Source organism: Rattus norvegicus, chromosome 7 (assembly GCF_036323735.1).
Source record: "Rattus norvegicus strain BN/NHsdMcwi chromosome 7, GRCr8, whole genome shotgun sequence".
Lineage (NCBI taxonomy): Eukaryota > Metazoa > Chordata > Mammalia > Rodentia > Muridae > Rattus > Rattus norvegicus.
In genome coordinates this window covers 34,341,811-34,361,229 of record NC_086025.1, presented here as the reverse complement: position 1 = coordinate 34,361,229, position 19,419 = coordinate 34,341,811, and the positions used below count along the sequence as shown (strand labels likewise).

General features: G+C 36.7%; 1 protein-coding gene across 2 annotated transcripts in view; it reads right to left on the bottom strand.

Moving 5' to 3' along the window:
- Positions 1-384: 384 nt before the first annotated feature.
- The window catches only part of Epyc (epiphycan), a 37,514-nt gene continuing 18,479 nt past the window's right edge, over positions 385-19,419 (bottom strand). The window contains 5 exon segments of one of the 2 annotated variants that reach the window (NM_001108088.1): positions 385-1,117; positions 8,709-8,804; positions 9,930-10,132; positions 10,932-11,090; positions 15,484-15,658. In NM_001108088.1, coding sequence (NP_001101558.1) covers positions 947-1,117; positions 8,709-8,804; positions 9,930-10,132; positions 10,932-11,090; positions 15,484-15,658 — 804 coding nt within the window. In that variant the 3' untranslated portion in view covers positions 385-946. 2 annotated transcript variants of the gene reach the window in all.

Below are 19,419 nucleotides of genomic sequence, written 5' to 3'. Positions count from 1 at the left end.
AATATTTATGTGTATACATATGTAATGGTGTTCTGCATATATATCTAACACATTTGACAGACATACATTTCTAAGAAAAGAGAAATTATTTTTACTTTTGGTTCAGAGGAATTTTTCATGTAGTTACATAGTAAATCACTGTGTTGAACTTGGGGTCTTGCATCTGGAAAGAAAACTTTTGCATTCTGTCAGCTTTTAAGCATTTACTTATATTTATTCATTTTGCAAAAGATTTCAAAAGATATATTATATTATTTATAACCTTTCAACAGAGCCGTGGATACAGAAAATGTGGTCCATTTGCACAATGTACTAGTCAGCTATTAAAAACAATGACTTCATGAAATTAGCAGGCAAATGGATGAAACTTGAAAATAATCATCCTGACTTAATGGTCTTAAAAATGATAAATTTTATCAAGAAACTGAATGAATGTGTGTTGCTATTGTATACAGTTACTTGCAAACTATGATTATAAGAAACACTTTTTCACAAGACCACATATTTTTCAAACACATTTAATACTTTCCTTGTGCTCTTAAATGAATCAGGTGGGAAACATATATCAGTGATAATTAAGGTTAAAGAAACTTAATTACATGTCTACATCTTAGCAACGTTTCTAAACTATTCATTTCAACTGTTTTATTTCTTACATATTTATCTTGACATGAACATCTACAATTTTCAAATTGTATGAGATTTGATGACTAGTTCAAATATATACCTAATTTACTGTCTATATCTTTTGTTAATTTATACTTAATCATGTTTAGTTAAGTTATTGAATTCTTATTTTATCTTAACACCCTTACCTTATCGTTTATATAACCATGCCACATTTTTTAACACATCGGAAATATACCGAGTTTGTTTCTGAAGAGAGATATGCTTCACTTGGCTACAGAAAGCATCACAATGCTGATGTTTGCCTAACATTCTAACATTAGATAAAACTACCAATGGGCAAACGAGGTAGACACATGTATGCCTGAGGAGTTTTGCTGAGGTTGATCGGGTTTCCATCCAGTCGAATATCCTCTAGCGCCTTACGAACATAAGTTAAATTTTTAACGTTACAGAAAGTGTCCTCATGCATCTCCAGAATGTCATTATTCTAAAAGAGACAAAAACAGTGAAATGACAAAACATAACACTCCAAGGTGCTGAGTGAAACAGTAGTACATTTTGAGTCACCCCTTTTGATTCTTTTATTTATACCACTAGTCAAAACTGTTTATTCTATCATTATTATATACCAAGCACTGTTTGTTCCATAAGTATGCAATTAGTTAACAAAGCAGACATGTTCTTACCAGTATGGGGGTAAGAACATGGGATATATAATGGATAATGGGATACATGTTAAAAGAATATAAGTGGGTGAGAGGAACTGTTGACCAACTTCCTTTGCCATGTATGTGTAATTATTAATTTAATTTACTTTTTCTCTGTTTCTCAGTAGGACTGTCAAACACAATATTTAATGAGATACTAAGAATAAAGATTCCCCATCTTGTTTCTGAGTTTGGAATGAATATATTGAAGTACCTTTCTGTGGGTTTGGAATGATTGACTTGATGAATGTCCTTCTATTCCTAGTTTTGTTTCTTTAGAGAATTTGTAAGAAAGATATATTGAATTTTCTCAAATGCATTTTCGGTATCTATTTAGACAATGAGGTAGTTTTATTTTCTATTCTGTTACTATGGCATATTGATGTCATTTCATTGATATGGGTTAAATTATTCTTTTATTCTTGAAATAACTACTACGTGCTAATAGCATGTCATTATTTTTACATGTTAGTGGATTTGGAATGTTGCTTGCCATGGTAGATTAGGTTTATAACATGCATTGATCTATAGTTTTTTTTTGATAGATTTGGCTACTTTTGTTACTGAGATAATATTAACTTTTGTTAGCACATACACTTACATTCCATCATTTAGAATTCTTTTTAAAGGATTAAAATGTATGAAGGAAATAATGGTGGTCAGAAAAATTCAAGAGACCCAGAAGTTTGAACAATCCTGAGACCACAGGACAAAATGCCACTTCTGCCCTCCTCTCCCACATCCCTGGCCCAAGAGGAAACTGCATAGTGCCTCTGGGAGGAATATAGGAGCAGGCATGGGCAAGAACCTGCTGGGTCCAGCCTGCACCCAGAACAGAGCTGAATCGGTCACACAGGTCCCTGCACCCAAATCCCATGGGGGAGAGAGCTGGACACTCAGAAGTGCGGACACTCCTGAGAACTCAGAGGAGACTACTCTCTGGCCACATCATTCCCAACACAAGTGGAAATTGCCGTGTGCCATCTGTGTCCCCTGGGTATAGGGACCTAGGAGCAGCCAGGGGCAGGACCTTTCAGTGTCTGTCTGTGCCGAGAGATGATATCCAGTCACTAGGAGTATCTACACACCTGAGAGCAGAGCTCACTGTTCCAAGATCTGGCTGAAAGAAAACAGGTCTACAGGAGTGCTGACACACAGACCTACAAGAGGGACAAGTCACTGTCAGAGACAGGAAGACAAGCTAACACCAGAGACAAACTGATAGCAAGAGGCAAGTGCAGGAACATAAGCAATAGAAACCAAGACTCCTTGGCATCATCAGAGCCTAGCTATCCCAACAAAGCAAACACTGGATATGCAAACACACTGGGAAAGTAGCATTTAGATAGAAAATCACATTTTATGATGATGATGGAGGACTTTAAGAAAGACATAAAGAACTCTCTTAAAGACATGTAGGACACAAGTAAAGAAGTAGAAGCCCTTAAGGAGGAAACACAAAAATCCCTTAAAGAATTACAGGAAAACACAACCAAACAGGTGAAGGAATTGAACAAAACCATCCGGGATTTAAAAATGTAGAGAGAAACAATAAAGAAAGCGCAAAGGGAGACAACCCTGGAGATAGAAAACCTAGGGAAGAAATCAGGAGTCAAAGATGCACGCATCACCAACAGAATACAAGAGATAGAAGAGAGAATCTCAGGGGCAGAAGATACCATAGAAAACATTGACACAGCCATCAAAAAATAGTGTAAAATACAAAAAGCTCCTACCCAAAACATACAGGAAATCCAGGATACAATGACAAGATCAAACCTAAGGATAATAGATATAAAAGAGAATGAAGACTACCAACCTAAAGGGCCAGTAAATATCTTCAACAAATTTGTAGAAGAAAACTTCCCTAACCTAAAGAAAGAGCTGCCTATAAACATACAAAAAGCATACAGAATTCCAAATAGATTGGACCAGAAAAGAAATTCCTCCTGTCACATAATAGTCAAAACACCAAACGCACAAAATAAAGAAAGAATATTAAAAGCAGTAAGGGAAAAAGGTCAAGTAGCATATAAAGGCAGACCTATAAGGATTACACCAGACTTCTCAACAGAGTGTATGAAAGACAGAAGATCCTGGGTAGATGTCAAACAGACCCTAAGAGAACACAAATGCCAGTCCAGGCTACTATATCCAGCAAAACTCTCAATTAACATAGATGGAGAAACCAAGATATTCTATGACAAAACCAAATTTACCCAATATCTTTCTTCAAATCCAGCCTTACAAAGGATAATAAATGGTAAAGCCCAACACAAAGATGGAAAGTACACCATAGAAAAAGCAAGAAAGTGATCTCCTTGCAATGAAACCGAAAGAAGAGAGATACACAAACATAATTCCACCTCTAACAACAAAAATAACAGGAAGCAACAACCACTATTCCTTAATATCTCTTAGCATCAGTGGACTCAAATCCCCAATAAAAAGACATAGACTAACAGACTGGATACTTAAAGAGGACCCTGCATTTTGCTGCCTACAGGAAAACACCTCAGAGACAAAGACAGACACTATCTCAGAGGAAAAGGCTGGAAAACAACTTTCCAAGCAAATGGTCCGAAGAAGCAAGCTGGAGTAGCCATTCTAATATCAAATAAAATCAGCTTTCAACCAAAAGTCATCAAAAAAGATAAGGAAGGACACTTCCTATTCATCAAAGGAAAAATCCACCAAGATAAACTCTCACTCCTAAATATCTATGCTCCAAATTCAAGGGCACCTACATTCATAAAAGAAACCTTACTAAAGCTCAAATCATACATTGCACCTCACATGATAATAGTAGGAGATTTCAACATCCTACTCTCATCAATGGACAGATCATGGGAAGAGAAATTCAAATGAGACATAGAGAAACTAACAGAAGTTATGAACCAAATGGACTTAACAGATATTTATAAAACATTTCATCCTAAAATAAAAAGATATACCTTCTTCTCAGCACCTCATGGTACCTTTTCCAAAATCAACCATATAATCAGTGACAAAACAGACCTCAACACATACAGAAAGATAGAAATAATCCCATGCATCCTATCAGATCACCACAGACTAATAATGGTCTTCAATAACAACAGAAACGACAAAAAGCCCACATATACATGAATGTTGAACAATGCTCTACTCAATGATAACTTGATCAAAGGAGAAATAAAGAAAAAAATTAAAGACTTCTTAGAATTTAATGAAAATGAAGAAACAACAGACCCAAACTTATGGGACACAATGAAAGCTGTGCTAAGAGGAAAACTCACAGCTCTGAGTGCCTGCAAAAAGAAACAGGAAAGAGCATATGTCAGCAGCTTGACAGCACACCTAAAAGCTATAGAATAAAAAGAAGTAAATACACCCAAGAAGATAGAAGGCAGGAAATAAACTCAGGCCTGAAATCAACCAAGTAGAAACAAAAAGGACTATACAAAGTATCAACAAAACCAGGAGCTAGTTCTTTGAAAAAAACAACAAGATAAATAAACCATTAGCCAGACTAACAAGAGGGCACAGAGAGTGTATCCAAATTAACAAACTCAGAAATGAAAAGGAAGACATAACAACAAAATCTTAGGAAATTAAAAAAAAATCATCAGATCCTACAACAAAAGCCTATATTCAACAAAACTGGAAAATCTGGAGGAAATGGACAATTTTCTAGACAAATACTAGGTACCAAAGTTAAATCATTAACAGATAAACCATCTAAACAACCCCATAACTCCTAAAGAAATAGAAGCACTTATCAAAAGTCTCCCAACCAAAAAGACTCCAAGAACAGATGGGTTTAGTGCAGAATTCAATCAGACCTTCATAGAAGACCTCCAAACTATTCCTCAAAATAGAAACACATGGAGCACTACCAAATTCCTTCTATGAAGCCACAGTTATGCTTATAACTAAACCACACAAAGACCCGAAATAGGAAGAGAACCTGAGACCAATTTCCCTTATGAATATCCACGCAAAAATACTCAATAAAATTCTCACAAACAGAATCCAAGAGCCCATCAAAATGATCATCCATCATGGTTAAGTAATCTTCATCCCAGGGATGCAGGGATGGTTCAATATAAGGAGATCCATCAATGTAATCCACTATATAAAGAAACTCAAAGAAAAAAGCACATGATCATTTCATTAGATGCTGAGAAAGCATTTGACAAAATTCAACACTCCTTCATGATAAAAGTCCTGGAAAGAACAAGAATTCAAGGTCCATACCTAAACATAGTAAAAGCAATATACAGCAAACCAGTAGCTAACATTAAACTAAATGGAGAGAAACTTGAAGCAATCCCACTAAAATCAGGGACTAGACAAGGCTGCCCACTCTCTCCCTACTTATTCAACATAGTACTTTAAAGTCCTAGCCAGAGAAATCAGAAAATGAAAGGAGGTCAAAGGGATAGCAATAATGATAAAAACTCCATGGTATTGGTACAAAGACAGGCAGGTAGATCAGTGGAATAGAATTAAAGACCAAAATGAACCCGCATACCTATGGTCACTTGATCTTTGACAAAGGAGCTAAAACCACCCAATGGGGGAAAAATAGCATTTTCAACAAATGGTGCTTTTTCAACTGGAGGTCAGTGTGTAGAAGAATGCAAATCGATCCATTTTTATTGCCCTATTCAAAGCTTATGTCCAAGTGGATTAAGAACCTCCACATTAAACCAGATACACTCAAACTAATAGAAGAAAAAGAGGGGAAGAGTCTTGATCACATGGGCACTGGGGAAAATTTCCTGAACAGAAAACCAATGGCTTTTGCTCTAAGATCAAGAATTGACAAATGGGACTTCATAAAACGGCAAAGCTTCTGTAAGGCAAAGGACACTATCATTAGGACAAAACAACAACCAACAAATTGGGAAAAGAACTTTAACAATCCTACATCTGATAGAGGGCTAATATCCAAAATATACAAAAACTCAAGAAGTTAGACTCCAGAGAACCAAATAACCCTATTAAAAATGGGGGGCAGAGCTAAAAAAAGGATTCTCAGCTGCAGAACATCAAATTGCTAAGAAGTAACTAAAGAAATGTTCAACATCCTTAGTCATCAGGTAAATGCAAATCAAAACAACCCTGAGTTTCCTCACACCAGTCAGAATGGCTAGGATCAAAAACTCAGGTGACAGCAAATGCTGGCGAGGATGTGGGGAAAGAGGAACACTCCTTCATTGTTGGTGGGATTGCAGACTTGTACAACTACCCTGGAAATCAGTCTGGAGGTTCCTCAGAAAATTGAACATTCCACTCCCTGTGGACCCAGCTATACTTCTCCTGGGCATATACCCAAAAGATGCTCCAACATACAACACACTCCACTATGTTCATAACAGCCTTATTTATAATAACCAGAAGCTGGAAAGAACCCAGATGTCCTTCAACAGAGGAATGTATACAGAAAATGTACATCTACACAATGGAGTACTACTCAGCTAGCTTCATGAAATACCTAAGCAAATGTATTGAACTAGAAAATGTCATCCTGTGTGAGGTAACCCAATCACAGAAAAACAAACATTGTATGCACTCACTGATAAGTGGATATTAGCCCAAAAGTTTGAATTACCCAAGATACAATCCACCGACCACATGAATCTCAAGAAGGATGACCAAAATGCGGATGCTTCACTCCGTCTTAAAAGGGAGTACAAAAACATTCATAGGAGGGGTTATGGAGGCAAAGTTTGGAGCACAGACTGAAGGATCGGCCATTCAGAGCCTGCCTCACATGGGTATACAGCCCATGTGTATATATATATATATATATATATATATATATATATATATATATATATATACACACACACACACACACATACATACACATACAGCAACCCAAAACTAAATCAGATTGATGAAGTTAAGAAGCACATGCTGACAGGAACTGGATATAGAAATCTCCTGAGGGACACAACCAGAACATGTCAAAAACAGAGGCGAATGCTAGCAGCAAACCACTGAACTGAGAATGGGACCCCCATTGAAGGAATTAGAGAAAGGATTGAAAGAGCGGAAGGGGCTTGCAACTCCATAAGAACAGCAAAGCCAACCAACCGGAGCTCCCAGGGGCTAAACCACTACCCAAAGATTATACATGGCTCAACTGCATATGTAGCAGAGGATGGCTTTGTTGTGCGCCAGTGGAAGGAGAAGACCTTGGTCCTGCCAAGGTTGGACCCCCAGTGTAGGGGAATGTCGAGGGTGCGGGAAGCAGGTGGATGGGGAGGGGAACACCCTTATGGAAGAAGGAGAAGGGGATGGGATAGGGGGCTTATGTCTAGGAAACCAGGAAAGGGAGTAACATTTGAAATGTAAATCAAAAAATATCCAATAAAAAAAGTAAATGAAAAAAAAATTCAAGAGACAAATTAGCCATATTTCAGATCTACACAGAAATACAACAAAAGTATCAGAATATAAACACTAGCAGGAATAAGAAAATGGAGGTGTAAATAGTAACAATGTACAGAGAAAATCATAGAAACCAGAAATTACTTCTTGCTTGTACTTCAGCAAGTAATGGATATTTTGTCTATTTATTTATTCCACCAAAAAATAGAATATACCTGAGAAGCCTGATTACTGCTGTAAAGTAAGTTATAGCCATGTAGGTATGAAGTAAATTATCTACCATTTTTTCAATAGCTAAAATTTTTCACAGAGCACAGTGTAATCATATGGAAAGCAATGAAATATGCTTAGAAACTAGTAGATCATAATATTCGTGAAAATGTGTTTTTCTTCATTCCCCCAAAATCAGGTTCTGCTTAATGGGAGTAGAAATAACTTTGAAATGTTTTTCTATTGTTGTTTTATTTTGTTTATTGTTTTTGTTTTTCATAAGAGAAGAAGGTAAAAGGGAAAAACTGAACTCTCTTTTACTGAAAACATGGAGACGTCATTTTGTCAGGACATGTGGATGTCTTTGGACTTAACTTACTTCATTATAAAACATGATTTTCTTTTTTAAAAAAGGAATGAAAAAATAAAAAAAATAAAAAAAGGAATGAACCTGAAAAGTTTTTTCTGAAAACTATAAAGCAAGCTAGATTTTTGCCTTCCCTTTATGAACCTTTCAATTTAAAGGGAAATCTTTATTAACTAAATTTTATTTCTAAAAGAATAAAAATAACGACTGAAGATACCATCAATGTAATAGAGTAGACAGAACCGTGAAGATACCAACACTTTATTAGCATGACTAGTAGAGAAACAGAAGCAAGGAAATTGATGCACATTGTCAATAGGTCATGATGGATAAATTTGTTAGTCTTGGCTTCCTTTTATTTGTGTTTGATCATCCTGCAGTGGGGGCTCAATTTACCATGAGAAACCTACCTGGAGGTGAAGAGCCTGCAGATTTTCTGGGAGTGGCAGAGGAATGTGGTCCAAGCTGTTATCCGTTATATAGAGATGGTGTAGATCATACATGTCCTGTAAACAGCCATATGGAAGACTGACTTCCTTCTATATGCAACAAATTTAAGCTAGTATGTCCCTGTCAGGACCCTGGCTCCTAAATTACTAGACAATTCAATCAACCTTGAAAAATTTTGTCGTAAGCACTCTGTCATAGAAATGAAAATTATGGTTTAATCATTTAGAAAAAATTATTACTTTGGATATAATTTCTCAATTTATTCCATTGGATATGTTTTGAAATTAGATCTCAAAAGGGAGATATATATATATATATATATATATATTTTTATAAATTTAGAAAAATGAAAATTTCTTTTAGCCAATGACTAAATGCTTCATAAGAAAAATTGTATTGTGGCAAGACAGAAAACATTTAGACAATAGCTGGTATATACTAGCCAAGTACCCCAGTGAAGCAGTGACTCATCTCCACTCATGCCCTCTCATTTCAACCCTTGCCAATGTGTAGGATGAGATGCCCTAAACTCAGCCACCATTGACTTCGGAACCCTTCAGACGTTCACACTTCCCACCACCAGCTACCTGAGTACAATAATTTTCCCTTCAAAGACCAAGTAAAAACTTACCATTTAACCTATATCTGCAGGAGAGATTCTAATGGAATGGGGGAATGCTAAGAAAACTAGCTAGCTATTGTTCTTGGAATACAGCCATTGTTCCAAGCAGGGCTTCCAAATCCAGACTTGTTTCCTTCAACTTACAAAAGAAATTCCCAAAGGATAACTCAATCTAGACTCTTGTGTCCTTCTATCCTCAAAGCCATACTTCCTTCCTCCCTTCCCAATCACCCAACAACTTTAGATCTCCCCATTTGTGGATCTCTAAGAAAAGTTACATGTTCTGTCTTGTCTTCTGGGAGCTTTTTGCCAACATGTGTCCCAAGTACCATTGACTGCTAATTCAAGCCCCACTTTGCATTCATAGGGCCTGACCACATTCAGAATGAACCAGAATACACTTTATTTTCAGTTTCCACAGATAGTGGAGAGGAGCTTCTTTGAGAAGGTAAAGTTGCTGTTCCATGAAATCATTTTGGAGATGAGCCAAGGCTAGACCATGACAGAAGAGAAAGTAGAAACTGGAAGCTACTCTGTGCAGGTAGCATCAGAAGCTTACTTTAAATGCTTCTTGCTTAATGCCTTTCCTTCCGAGTCTGTTGTTGCTGATATCAATAAATGTCAAAGTGTTTGGCAATTCTGGAAGCTGCTTTATCTTATTGTCTCGCAGGACCAGCTCTTGGAGGCGAGGCAGATTTCGGAATGCATCTTCATCAATCTCTGATATTAAATTGGATGTCAGATCAATCCTTTTTAAATCACCTAGAAGAGAAATATGGCAATAGCTAAACATTCTTGAATATGGTTGACTCAAACAAAACATGAATAAATACATAATAATTATAAATATGAATATTAATCTGTATTATATCTGTGATAAGATAATTATTTTATCAAAGTGCTTTTCAAATGAGATCTGTGCTCATATTCCTAGAGAAAATTATCATTTTACTAAATAAATGGTGTATTATATTTTAAATAGCTCTTCTTTTCTTTACATTTTTCATAATCTTTGTCTGGAATTTTCTCTTTAAAGTGTTTTCCTTGAAAACAAAAGTGCTACATTTTTCCTGACAGTCCAAAATACAGACATTAGAAAGAAATATTTATATTGTTGAAATGCTTTATCAAGACAACTACTAAATTGCTTCTAAGAAAGCAACTATTCTAAAAGTAGAATAAGTTCATATTCTTCAATCATAAGTCAACTGTTCTTTAATGGAAACATATCAAAGAAGCCCAGAACATTTGTTAGTTTAATACCATGTCAGCGCACCCAAAATTACAATGTGAAAATTAGTTGTAGCTTATGAAGTAAGCTATTTATAATTAAAGTTAGTCAAAGTAGCTTGAAAATTAATAGCAATTATGTAATTTTCTTGCCTATGACTATGTGTTCTTCCATTTTACCATTATTGAAACATGCTTTCAAATATTTAAGCAAAATGAGGAACTAATTTTAGAAATTTTTAAGATCAAAGTTTCATTCTAGATACCAACATCTCACATAATTAAAAATTCAGGGATGTCTATTAGGAAAGATGAATCTTTATGTCCATACTTAAACTTGCAAAGTCATTTTTGTTGATCTTTTTAATTCTGTTGAAGCGTGAATAGAAATACGTAGTCTTCTTGGGCAGCGGAGGGATGGCATCAAGTTCATGGTCATCACAGTATACAGTGGTACTTATACAAGTACACAGGAGGCAGGTTGGAAAGTCTGGAACACATGATAAATGACTATACGTCAGTAAAAACTGAAGGGAAGAGAAAGAGGAAAATTGTGTAGAGGTGTTTCCTGAAAGGAAAGGTGAAGAAAAGATGGTCATAACTCAGAGGGAGCTGTGTGTCTTGTAAAGCGATTGATCTAGTTCAATTTCTACAGCTATGATAAAATAAACGGACGAAGAAGGATTTGAGGAACCAAGGGTGTACGGCTGTTCACAATTCTAGGTTACCATGTGTACAGGGAAGTCACAGTGGCAGGAGCTTGGGTAAGCTTGTCACATTTCATCCACAGCCAAGAGGAGAGAGGCATAAATGCATGCATGCTTAGTGCTTACTTTGAATTCTCTACTCCTATCCCGGTCAGGATCCCGAACTGGGCAATAGCATCAGCCACTTCCGTGCTGTATCTTCTACAGTTACTTAAGGTAATCAAGGCAATCTCTACAGATACACTCATGGGAGGACCCTGATCTAGGCAATCCCCTCACTGAGCTTTTCCAGGTGGTCCCAATTTATTTCTAGTTGACAGTTAAAAGCCAACCATCACAATAGGTAATCACAATGGGGGAATTGGAAGAAGACAGCCTCATTGCAGATAAGGAGAGGTTGGTTGCTGAAGGGAAGGTAGAAGCAATTAGACCTTGTTGCACAGTAAAAAAATATACCAACATCTCACAAGTAGGAAGACATGCAGTCTCTCAGTTATCCTAGCAATAAACGAGTGGAGTGCATGATTGTTACGATAGGTGGATTGTGAGTCTGGTCTGGCTGGGAGACTGCGTTTTATCTGTAAAGTAAGGGATTGGATGATGAGGTTCATGGTTAAGAAAAACGATGTAGACAAGAGCAGTGAGGTGTGAGGTGAACTGAAGATATGAATTAGCTTCAGTACAAGGTGTAAGGCTATGAGGTAAAGTGAGTTCTATCAAGACAAGGAGAGGAAATGGTGGTAGTGGGAAGGAACCTGAGGACTGTTCAGTCACGAGTTTGTCTACATTTACCTGGAACTTTTCTGGAATACTCGTACTGTGGCTAAGAGGAATAGTTCATCTCTAGGTTGAGGGTTCCTTTGTCATTTCTGATTAAGAACTAAAATATACCTATTAAGATCTTATTGGTTTCATTTAAAAAGGTATACTACACACAGTAACAACTCTGGGATAAAAATCATTTAGTCAAGAAAGTAAAGAGAGTTCTTTAAGGGGAATCTGCAAGGTATTTAATCTTTGATATGTTCTCTAGTCATTATAATTTCACTATTACCGCTGATAAGTTTTAAGTGAGGGTATTTGATTTTGTACAGTGTTAGTCTTATATTTTAGCATTGATTGCACAGAATAGTTTATACACATTCACTTGGATTGTGATTAATTTTTGTTTTAGTACTCATAGATTGTGACCATTTGAATTGAATTAACTTTGAAAAAGAAAATTTTGAACTTTAATATTCTAAAATTTTCTGAGCTGTTAAACATGCATGAATGTATGCTTCTTTTCTGGAAATTAAAATGTGATTTACATTTTGACTTCATTATATACCCTCAGTTGACTCAGTTATAAAATATAAGATATTTGTTGATATTCTCTCAAAAATTAATTAACCCAAACTTCACAACAAATACTTGAAGGACTGCGCCCAAGCTATGCAGACAGGGTTATGCTTGGGAGACTAGGGAAGGCATGGGGAGGGAAGATCCTGGTCCTGTGCACAGGACACTTGGCTAGTAAATCTAGCCAACTACCCATTATTTTGGACACTAGAGGAGAGCCTACTAAATCTAATACCCTAAAGCGGTAAATTTCTATCTGTATTCTAAATACCCATTTTTTTGTTTCCACACATAAGAGTAGGTCTCACTCAACCTCAAAAAAGTTCCTCTTTGTAATAGACAAAGAATATTATAGAGATCCATATCTGGTCAAAATGCATAGACTGTGAGGTACCCAGCTATGACAGATACATCTACAATATAACTCCTACATCTCAGTCTTGGGTAATATCATGAAAGAGTATATGAAAATGTTTGTAAGGCATAAAGGACTAGAGAAGCTGCTGCAATAGAGAAGACAGGAAAGTGACAATGATCAAATCTCAACAACACAGTTGTCCAAAAAGTACCTGCATAATGAGCATGCTAGTTGACACAGCAACGTGGCTATGGGAAATGTTAGACCATCTGACTCCTAGAATAAGAACTACAGTTAGTCAATGGCTGCTGAGAGAGGTGAAAACAATTTCCTTCAGGAACAAACTTCCAGGGAGCTTATCCATCCCTAAGTGGTCATTCCCAAAGACTTGTGAGCAACATTAAATGGATTTGGGGAGATATGTATACATACATATTCTCTCTCTCTCTCTCTCTCTTTCTCTCTCACTCTCTGTATGTATGTATATGTGTACACACATGAATTTATGTTAGTCAATAATTATTAAAGAAAAATATATATCAAATTGACAAAGACTTGGAGGAGACATAGGAATAGAATGAGTCATGGAAATTGTGTAAATATAGTAATCATAAATAAAATTCTTTAAAAAGCAAATAAATATAAGATTGTGTATTATGTTTCTGTTTCCTCTGCCCCAACTGAATGCCATGGATTTGAGAGAAGTCAAGGAGGCTTGTGTAGATTTGAATGGATGGAAGAGGAGGAAAAAATGATATAGTTTTATTGTAATCTGAAAAAAATCTGTTTGCAGCTTTCTATTACATAGAAATTTAACTATGTGGGAAGAACATGATGTGTTCCTTAAAGAAACTGACTTGATATTTTGTACATGTGTCTGTACTCTATACTCACTAGCTCATTTCGATGACTTTGCACAGATTTACAATATTTGGCATTTATTTTTCCTGTTTATCAAGGAGGTGACAGTTCCTACTCCGAAGGTATGTGGTTTTGCCAGGAGTTGCCATGAATCACTGTCAATGACTGGATAGCAAGGATGAGATTTTACAACTCAATTGTAATACTTTAAAATGTAGACAGGGAGTTGGATGTTGTTTGCCAGGAAACAGGGTAATGTAAAAGGGGAGCTGACATATAAACACGTTGTTATATAGGATAAGTTCTAGAGACCTATTTCCTACAGTGGAGAGATGTGGGAGAGAGGACCAACATTTTCCTACAAATACAGTCTCAAATCTTAATAAATTGGCTTTCAACCCCAAATCAGTATCCTTTTCAATTTAAGACTTTATTATTGAAATGTAAAAGAAAAGTATTATTAACAATCTAGAAAGACTATAAGGGGTAAAAGAAGGCTGCGGTATGCTGTTGGTGTGGTCCACAAACAGAAGGTAACCAATCAGCACAAGACATTGTCTAGTCAGCCTCCATTGTGTAGAACAAGTTTGAACTGTGCTGTGTTGATCTCAGAGGAGGACTCTCCATCCGTTCATCCAGTGCTGTGTTTTGGAAATACATGGCCCAGAAAGATTTCAAGTAAAGATGCCAGGCAAATATTTCCATCCTGAGTCTTTGGTTATTTGATTCTTTCCAGCAGGACAAAGGTGCATTATAAAGGCTATTTGATATCTGAGTACAAAATACACATGTAACTCCACGCTTCAAAGTATATTCCAACATTCTAGATTTTTCTTTTGGTCTTTGGGTTATTCACTTCTTTTCTGGAGTGAGGTTGACAATTGGCAAGTTCTTCTAACTTTAGGTTTCTGTCTTCTTTGAAGATTTCATACATTTATACCATGCATCCTCATCATGTACACCTCGTACTCTGCATAACACCCTCTCTGTCTTCTATCTCATCTCCCTCCTAGCTTCATATGTCTTCATTTGTTTTATTTATTTTGACACATTTAGTTTACTCAGTATGGCCTATGTGCACACAGTTGTGAATCTGTCCCTTGAGGGACTGGGGAGCTATTTGCTCGCTAGCTAGTAGAGGAGGGGTTTCTGTCATCCATGCTGGAATTTTTACTGTCTTGATCACGTGTAGGTAACCAGAGCAGTTATACATTTATCTGTGCATCCTTCCCATCCTCGAGGACCTTCAGTTTTGAGTCCCCTATTTCAAGATCTTTTCTGAGTCCTTGGGTGTGGTAAATACCCCGTTTATGGCTGAGTACTCACAGGTATTTATGATCAGCATTCTATACAGAAATAAGTCTACATTACCATTACCCACTCTAACTCTGACCAAGGTTGGGAATAGCAACAACCTATGGATAAAAGAATAAATATTTACAAGGCTGAATGACAACATAACTGTTTAGCAATACAACACCTGTAAGTCCTCCTCTAGGACTTATGACTTCTTTTGCCATGGGCAAGGTTGACTCCTTGTGGAATGAGTTAAAACTTGATAGTTTTGAGAGATGACCAAGTGAATTTGTTTATAGTTCAATATTAACTTTTCTGACCTTCATTGGTGTGTGGACCCAGAAGTCCTGGGAATTCTGGCTCCTGTGGGGAAGATCCATCGATCAGTCTGGGAGTAGATTCTTCATCCTTGTCTTCATCCTGACTGTCCCCTAGCTGTGGGCCTGGAGTGAGGAGCTCTCTGTTCCCAGAAAGCCTCTCTGCCACTTTCTCAGTCTGAAAACAAACAGAATTTCACAGTAACCTCAATCACCCTCTATGCCCATGGTACAAATATAAAATGTGTCCCTCTGTGCCACAAGATGTCACTACTGTTCTTACAATCAACACAGTGTACCTCCCCCACAAATGTTTCTCAGAAATACAATTATTGTTTTCGAAGGTTGTTTCTCAAATCTTAGGAACTGGTTTCAATGCCCCCCTTTTTGTTGCTATTTCCTTGGGCTTCATTTTTTTTTTCATTTGACAGATTTAAAAATATTTCACTTTTTAAATGATACCATTTAATATATAGTTATTAAAATCACTTTAATCAAAAGTATGCAGAACAAAATTCAAAGGTCTCCTCTTCACTCCTGAGCCCAGTTCACTTTTATCATCCCTCGAAGATAACAATTGAGATGCAGACTAAAATTTCCTTCCTTTAGTGTTTTACTTCAGAAGATCAAATCTTCTCCTCCTCACAATTATTTTGTGGTACCCACAATGGCTCTCCGTTAATTTTTATTGTAAATTAATCTTCCCACTGAGGCAAAACCTACAGTGGCATGAAAACTACATAATTTGATTATGGGTGTCATTTGCTATAGATACCTCCACATGGATACTAAATACTCCAACAATATTTGATTATATTAAAATTGACATTATTGAGACCTTTGGCAATAGGAGCCATTTAAAATGATAAATCGTTAATTTTTTTCAGAATACTTTTTCAAATTTCACATTCTTTTGGCCTTACATTTTTTCTCCTATGAGTTATTGCTTCTAAAGTTATTTAGAAATCCCTCATTTTCAATTCCTTTCCCTTATGCTAGGGTTTATTCCTTTCTATTTCTTGATGAGTGTGTTCTTCTCAGCGACCTTCTAAGCCTCAGATGGAGATCTGCTAAAGACATTTGGAGCAGCAATACCCTGACCCCACTCCTTGTTTCTGCTATTCCCAGGATATCATCAGAAATCTCACATTCGTGATTGATCACACCAGCATGCACCCATCTGCATTTATTTGCACTCATTAGAAAAGCAAAACCACACAAATTACTTTTAATTTATTTATTACCTGAAAGGCAATTTCAAAAACAGGAATATAAATTAGATTAGCTATTTACTGCTTGTCTTATAATAACCATGTGATTTTTAAAGATAGACATATTTTTATACTTTTGATAGAATTGAGTACATTTCATTACTTATTAAAAATAGTATTAATTTAAAAAATTTAGTTTTTCTAGGTCCTCTATTTTAGCCCCTTTCTGCCCTACATGTATGCCCATTGGTTGATTTCATACTCTGGCCTATTTGTAAACACTGAATATACCTCTGTCTTTGTACTTTTATGCTCAAGCATAATAAGCAACTGATAAGATTTATGGAGTATACTCTTTAAAAAAATCCTTGTCTAAGATGCATTTAATTCATATATGCATGTGACTCTAAGAATTTTGTGCCAAGACTCTGTGAATGGGTGGACGCCTGCTTTCAAACATGAATCTAAGAGTAGATTGCTTGATATTGCAGAAGGTGTCCAGAGATGCTAAAAAGGCCTGGCCAGAAATCTCCAGCGGAGAAGCTGGACTGCAACTACAGAAAGACACACGGTTTCCATCAGTGTGGTCATAGTGAGGCAGTTTCAGTGGAATGGCTTTGCAGAGAGACTAAAAGTGGGCTCTAGAAAGAGCGGAAATTGAGACAGATGTTTCAGGGAATAGAGGGGCCTCCGAAAGGGAGGAACACATTCCAGACACATTGCCTCGAGTTTTTAACTCTGTAGGAAAATGTTTGCCCATCTTCCCCCTACCTCCCCGAGATAATTGTTTTTCCACTGATGTGATGTAAAACTGTAAGGTCTTGTTTGTCATTCAATGAGGCCAAACAGCTTTTGGTGCTTTGTTCATGCTTGCTTGCAAATAAATAAGAGCGACTTCTGAAGCAAGGAGAGGCAGGGCCTTTTCATTTCAGCAAAATTGCAGAGCTCTAACCCCACTGTACTGTGCCTGGAGAGCCTTCTGCATGGTAACACATTTATCCTGGTGATTAAATAAAAATTGTTTGGGCTTCCATCTTTTCCCTTTCTCTAACAGTCTTCAAACTGCAATATGAAGTTAGAAGCAATTCAGTTTAAAAAGCGAGGCCAGGGGATTGTGGACACCTGTCTGTCAGAATGATGAACTTTTTTTCCTTATGCTTCAGAAACCTAAATGTGGACCTAAGCACAACCCCCCCTGCCCCCCACAAATACTCCTCAGCTATGACTGGTTTCTCTCTAAGGAAAGTACAATTGAGTCTGTCACGTAAAAAATTCGTTGATGATTTCATATCCGTCTCTATTCTTTTTGCTTTATCTCTTTATTCAGATTTGCTTTCTGTGACTTTATGATATGTGCATTATGTCTCTCCCAGCTTTACAAATATTCCAAAACATAATCACTGTACTTGAAGATAATAACCTAGTGCCGGGGAACAACACAAACTATATCATTTTTTTCTTTTTTGGTTGGTTGGTTTAATTTTGGCTTCGCGGTAACTTGTGTATCCCTGGTACCTCGATTCCTAACCTTGAACTACAATATTTGTCATGGTAGACTGTGTTTGGGAGTATATTTTATTTCTACAGAAGAGTAGATACCAGAAATGACAGCTCAGACACGGCATCACGGGTTTGGGAGAACTCAGCAGCTGTTGCCATGGGAGATGGGAGAGGAAACTCTCAAGTTCATAAGGATATCCTCAGTGTCATTCACTGTCAGCGCCCTACACAGCTGGAAGTCCAGGTGTTCATCTTAGCACACACTGCTGTCTCAGGGCTGGACCGATGAGACGCTAACATGTGTCTGTAAGCATCTGCTCCCTGAAGGAATCTTCTTAAAAAACTAAATGCAATCCTGTATTTTTTATATCAAAGAGTACTGGGATTTATACAAATATGCATATTGATATGAATAATCTTAGAAAATATTTAAGATTCGCAAGTCTGGTAGTACTGTTTCTATATGGAAAAGCCTTGTTGTAAAAGTATGTTGTGCTATTTTAAGTGACGATCATTTGTTAAAATTATTTTGAGCAACTATAGGTTTATCTTGAGAAACCACATCTGACTGATCTGTGCAATTATACTAATAGTTGTAAAACTGTGTGTGATTTATTTGGCTTAAATATGGGGGATAATATGAAAAATTCTAGGTTGTTTTTCTTGGTAGAGTCTTTCTAATATTCTTTTAAAACACCCTCCCCCTGAAAAAAATAAAGAAAAACTAAACATACAACTTCCATATGGGCGGAGGCTCTGAAAGGAATGGAGGAAGGGGAAACTGGGATAGGGAAGTGATGCATGAGAGAATTAAAAAAGAAAACAGAATAAAAAGTGAAAAATAAACCTGAAAAGATGTAATGAAGAAATAGAAGGAAAGCTTGCCCTGCCCCCTACCACACAATACTGAGCAAACTGAAGAGACAAGGAGGACATGGGTGTATCAAAGGGATGGGTCTAGGAAAAAGCCATAATGAACTGTCCTACCACAGAAGCCAAGCCAATAGAATTATATTTGTAGGGACAGTAAATTACCTGTGATATAAAAAGAGAAGGACATGGAGTTTAAATAATTCATTAGGAGTGAGGTAGAGAGATAGCAAGGCAAAGAGTTAGAAGAAGATGGGCTAATGCAAACCAAGGATGTAAGAAAAGCCTTATGAAAATCCATTAGGTAGTAAATTCATTTCAGAATACAAAGTTTTAAAGAGAAGCATTTGAATGGATG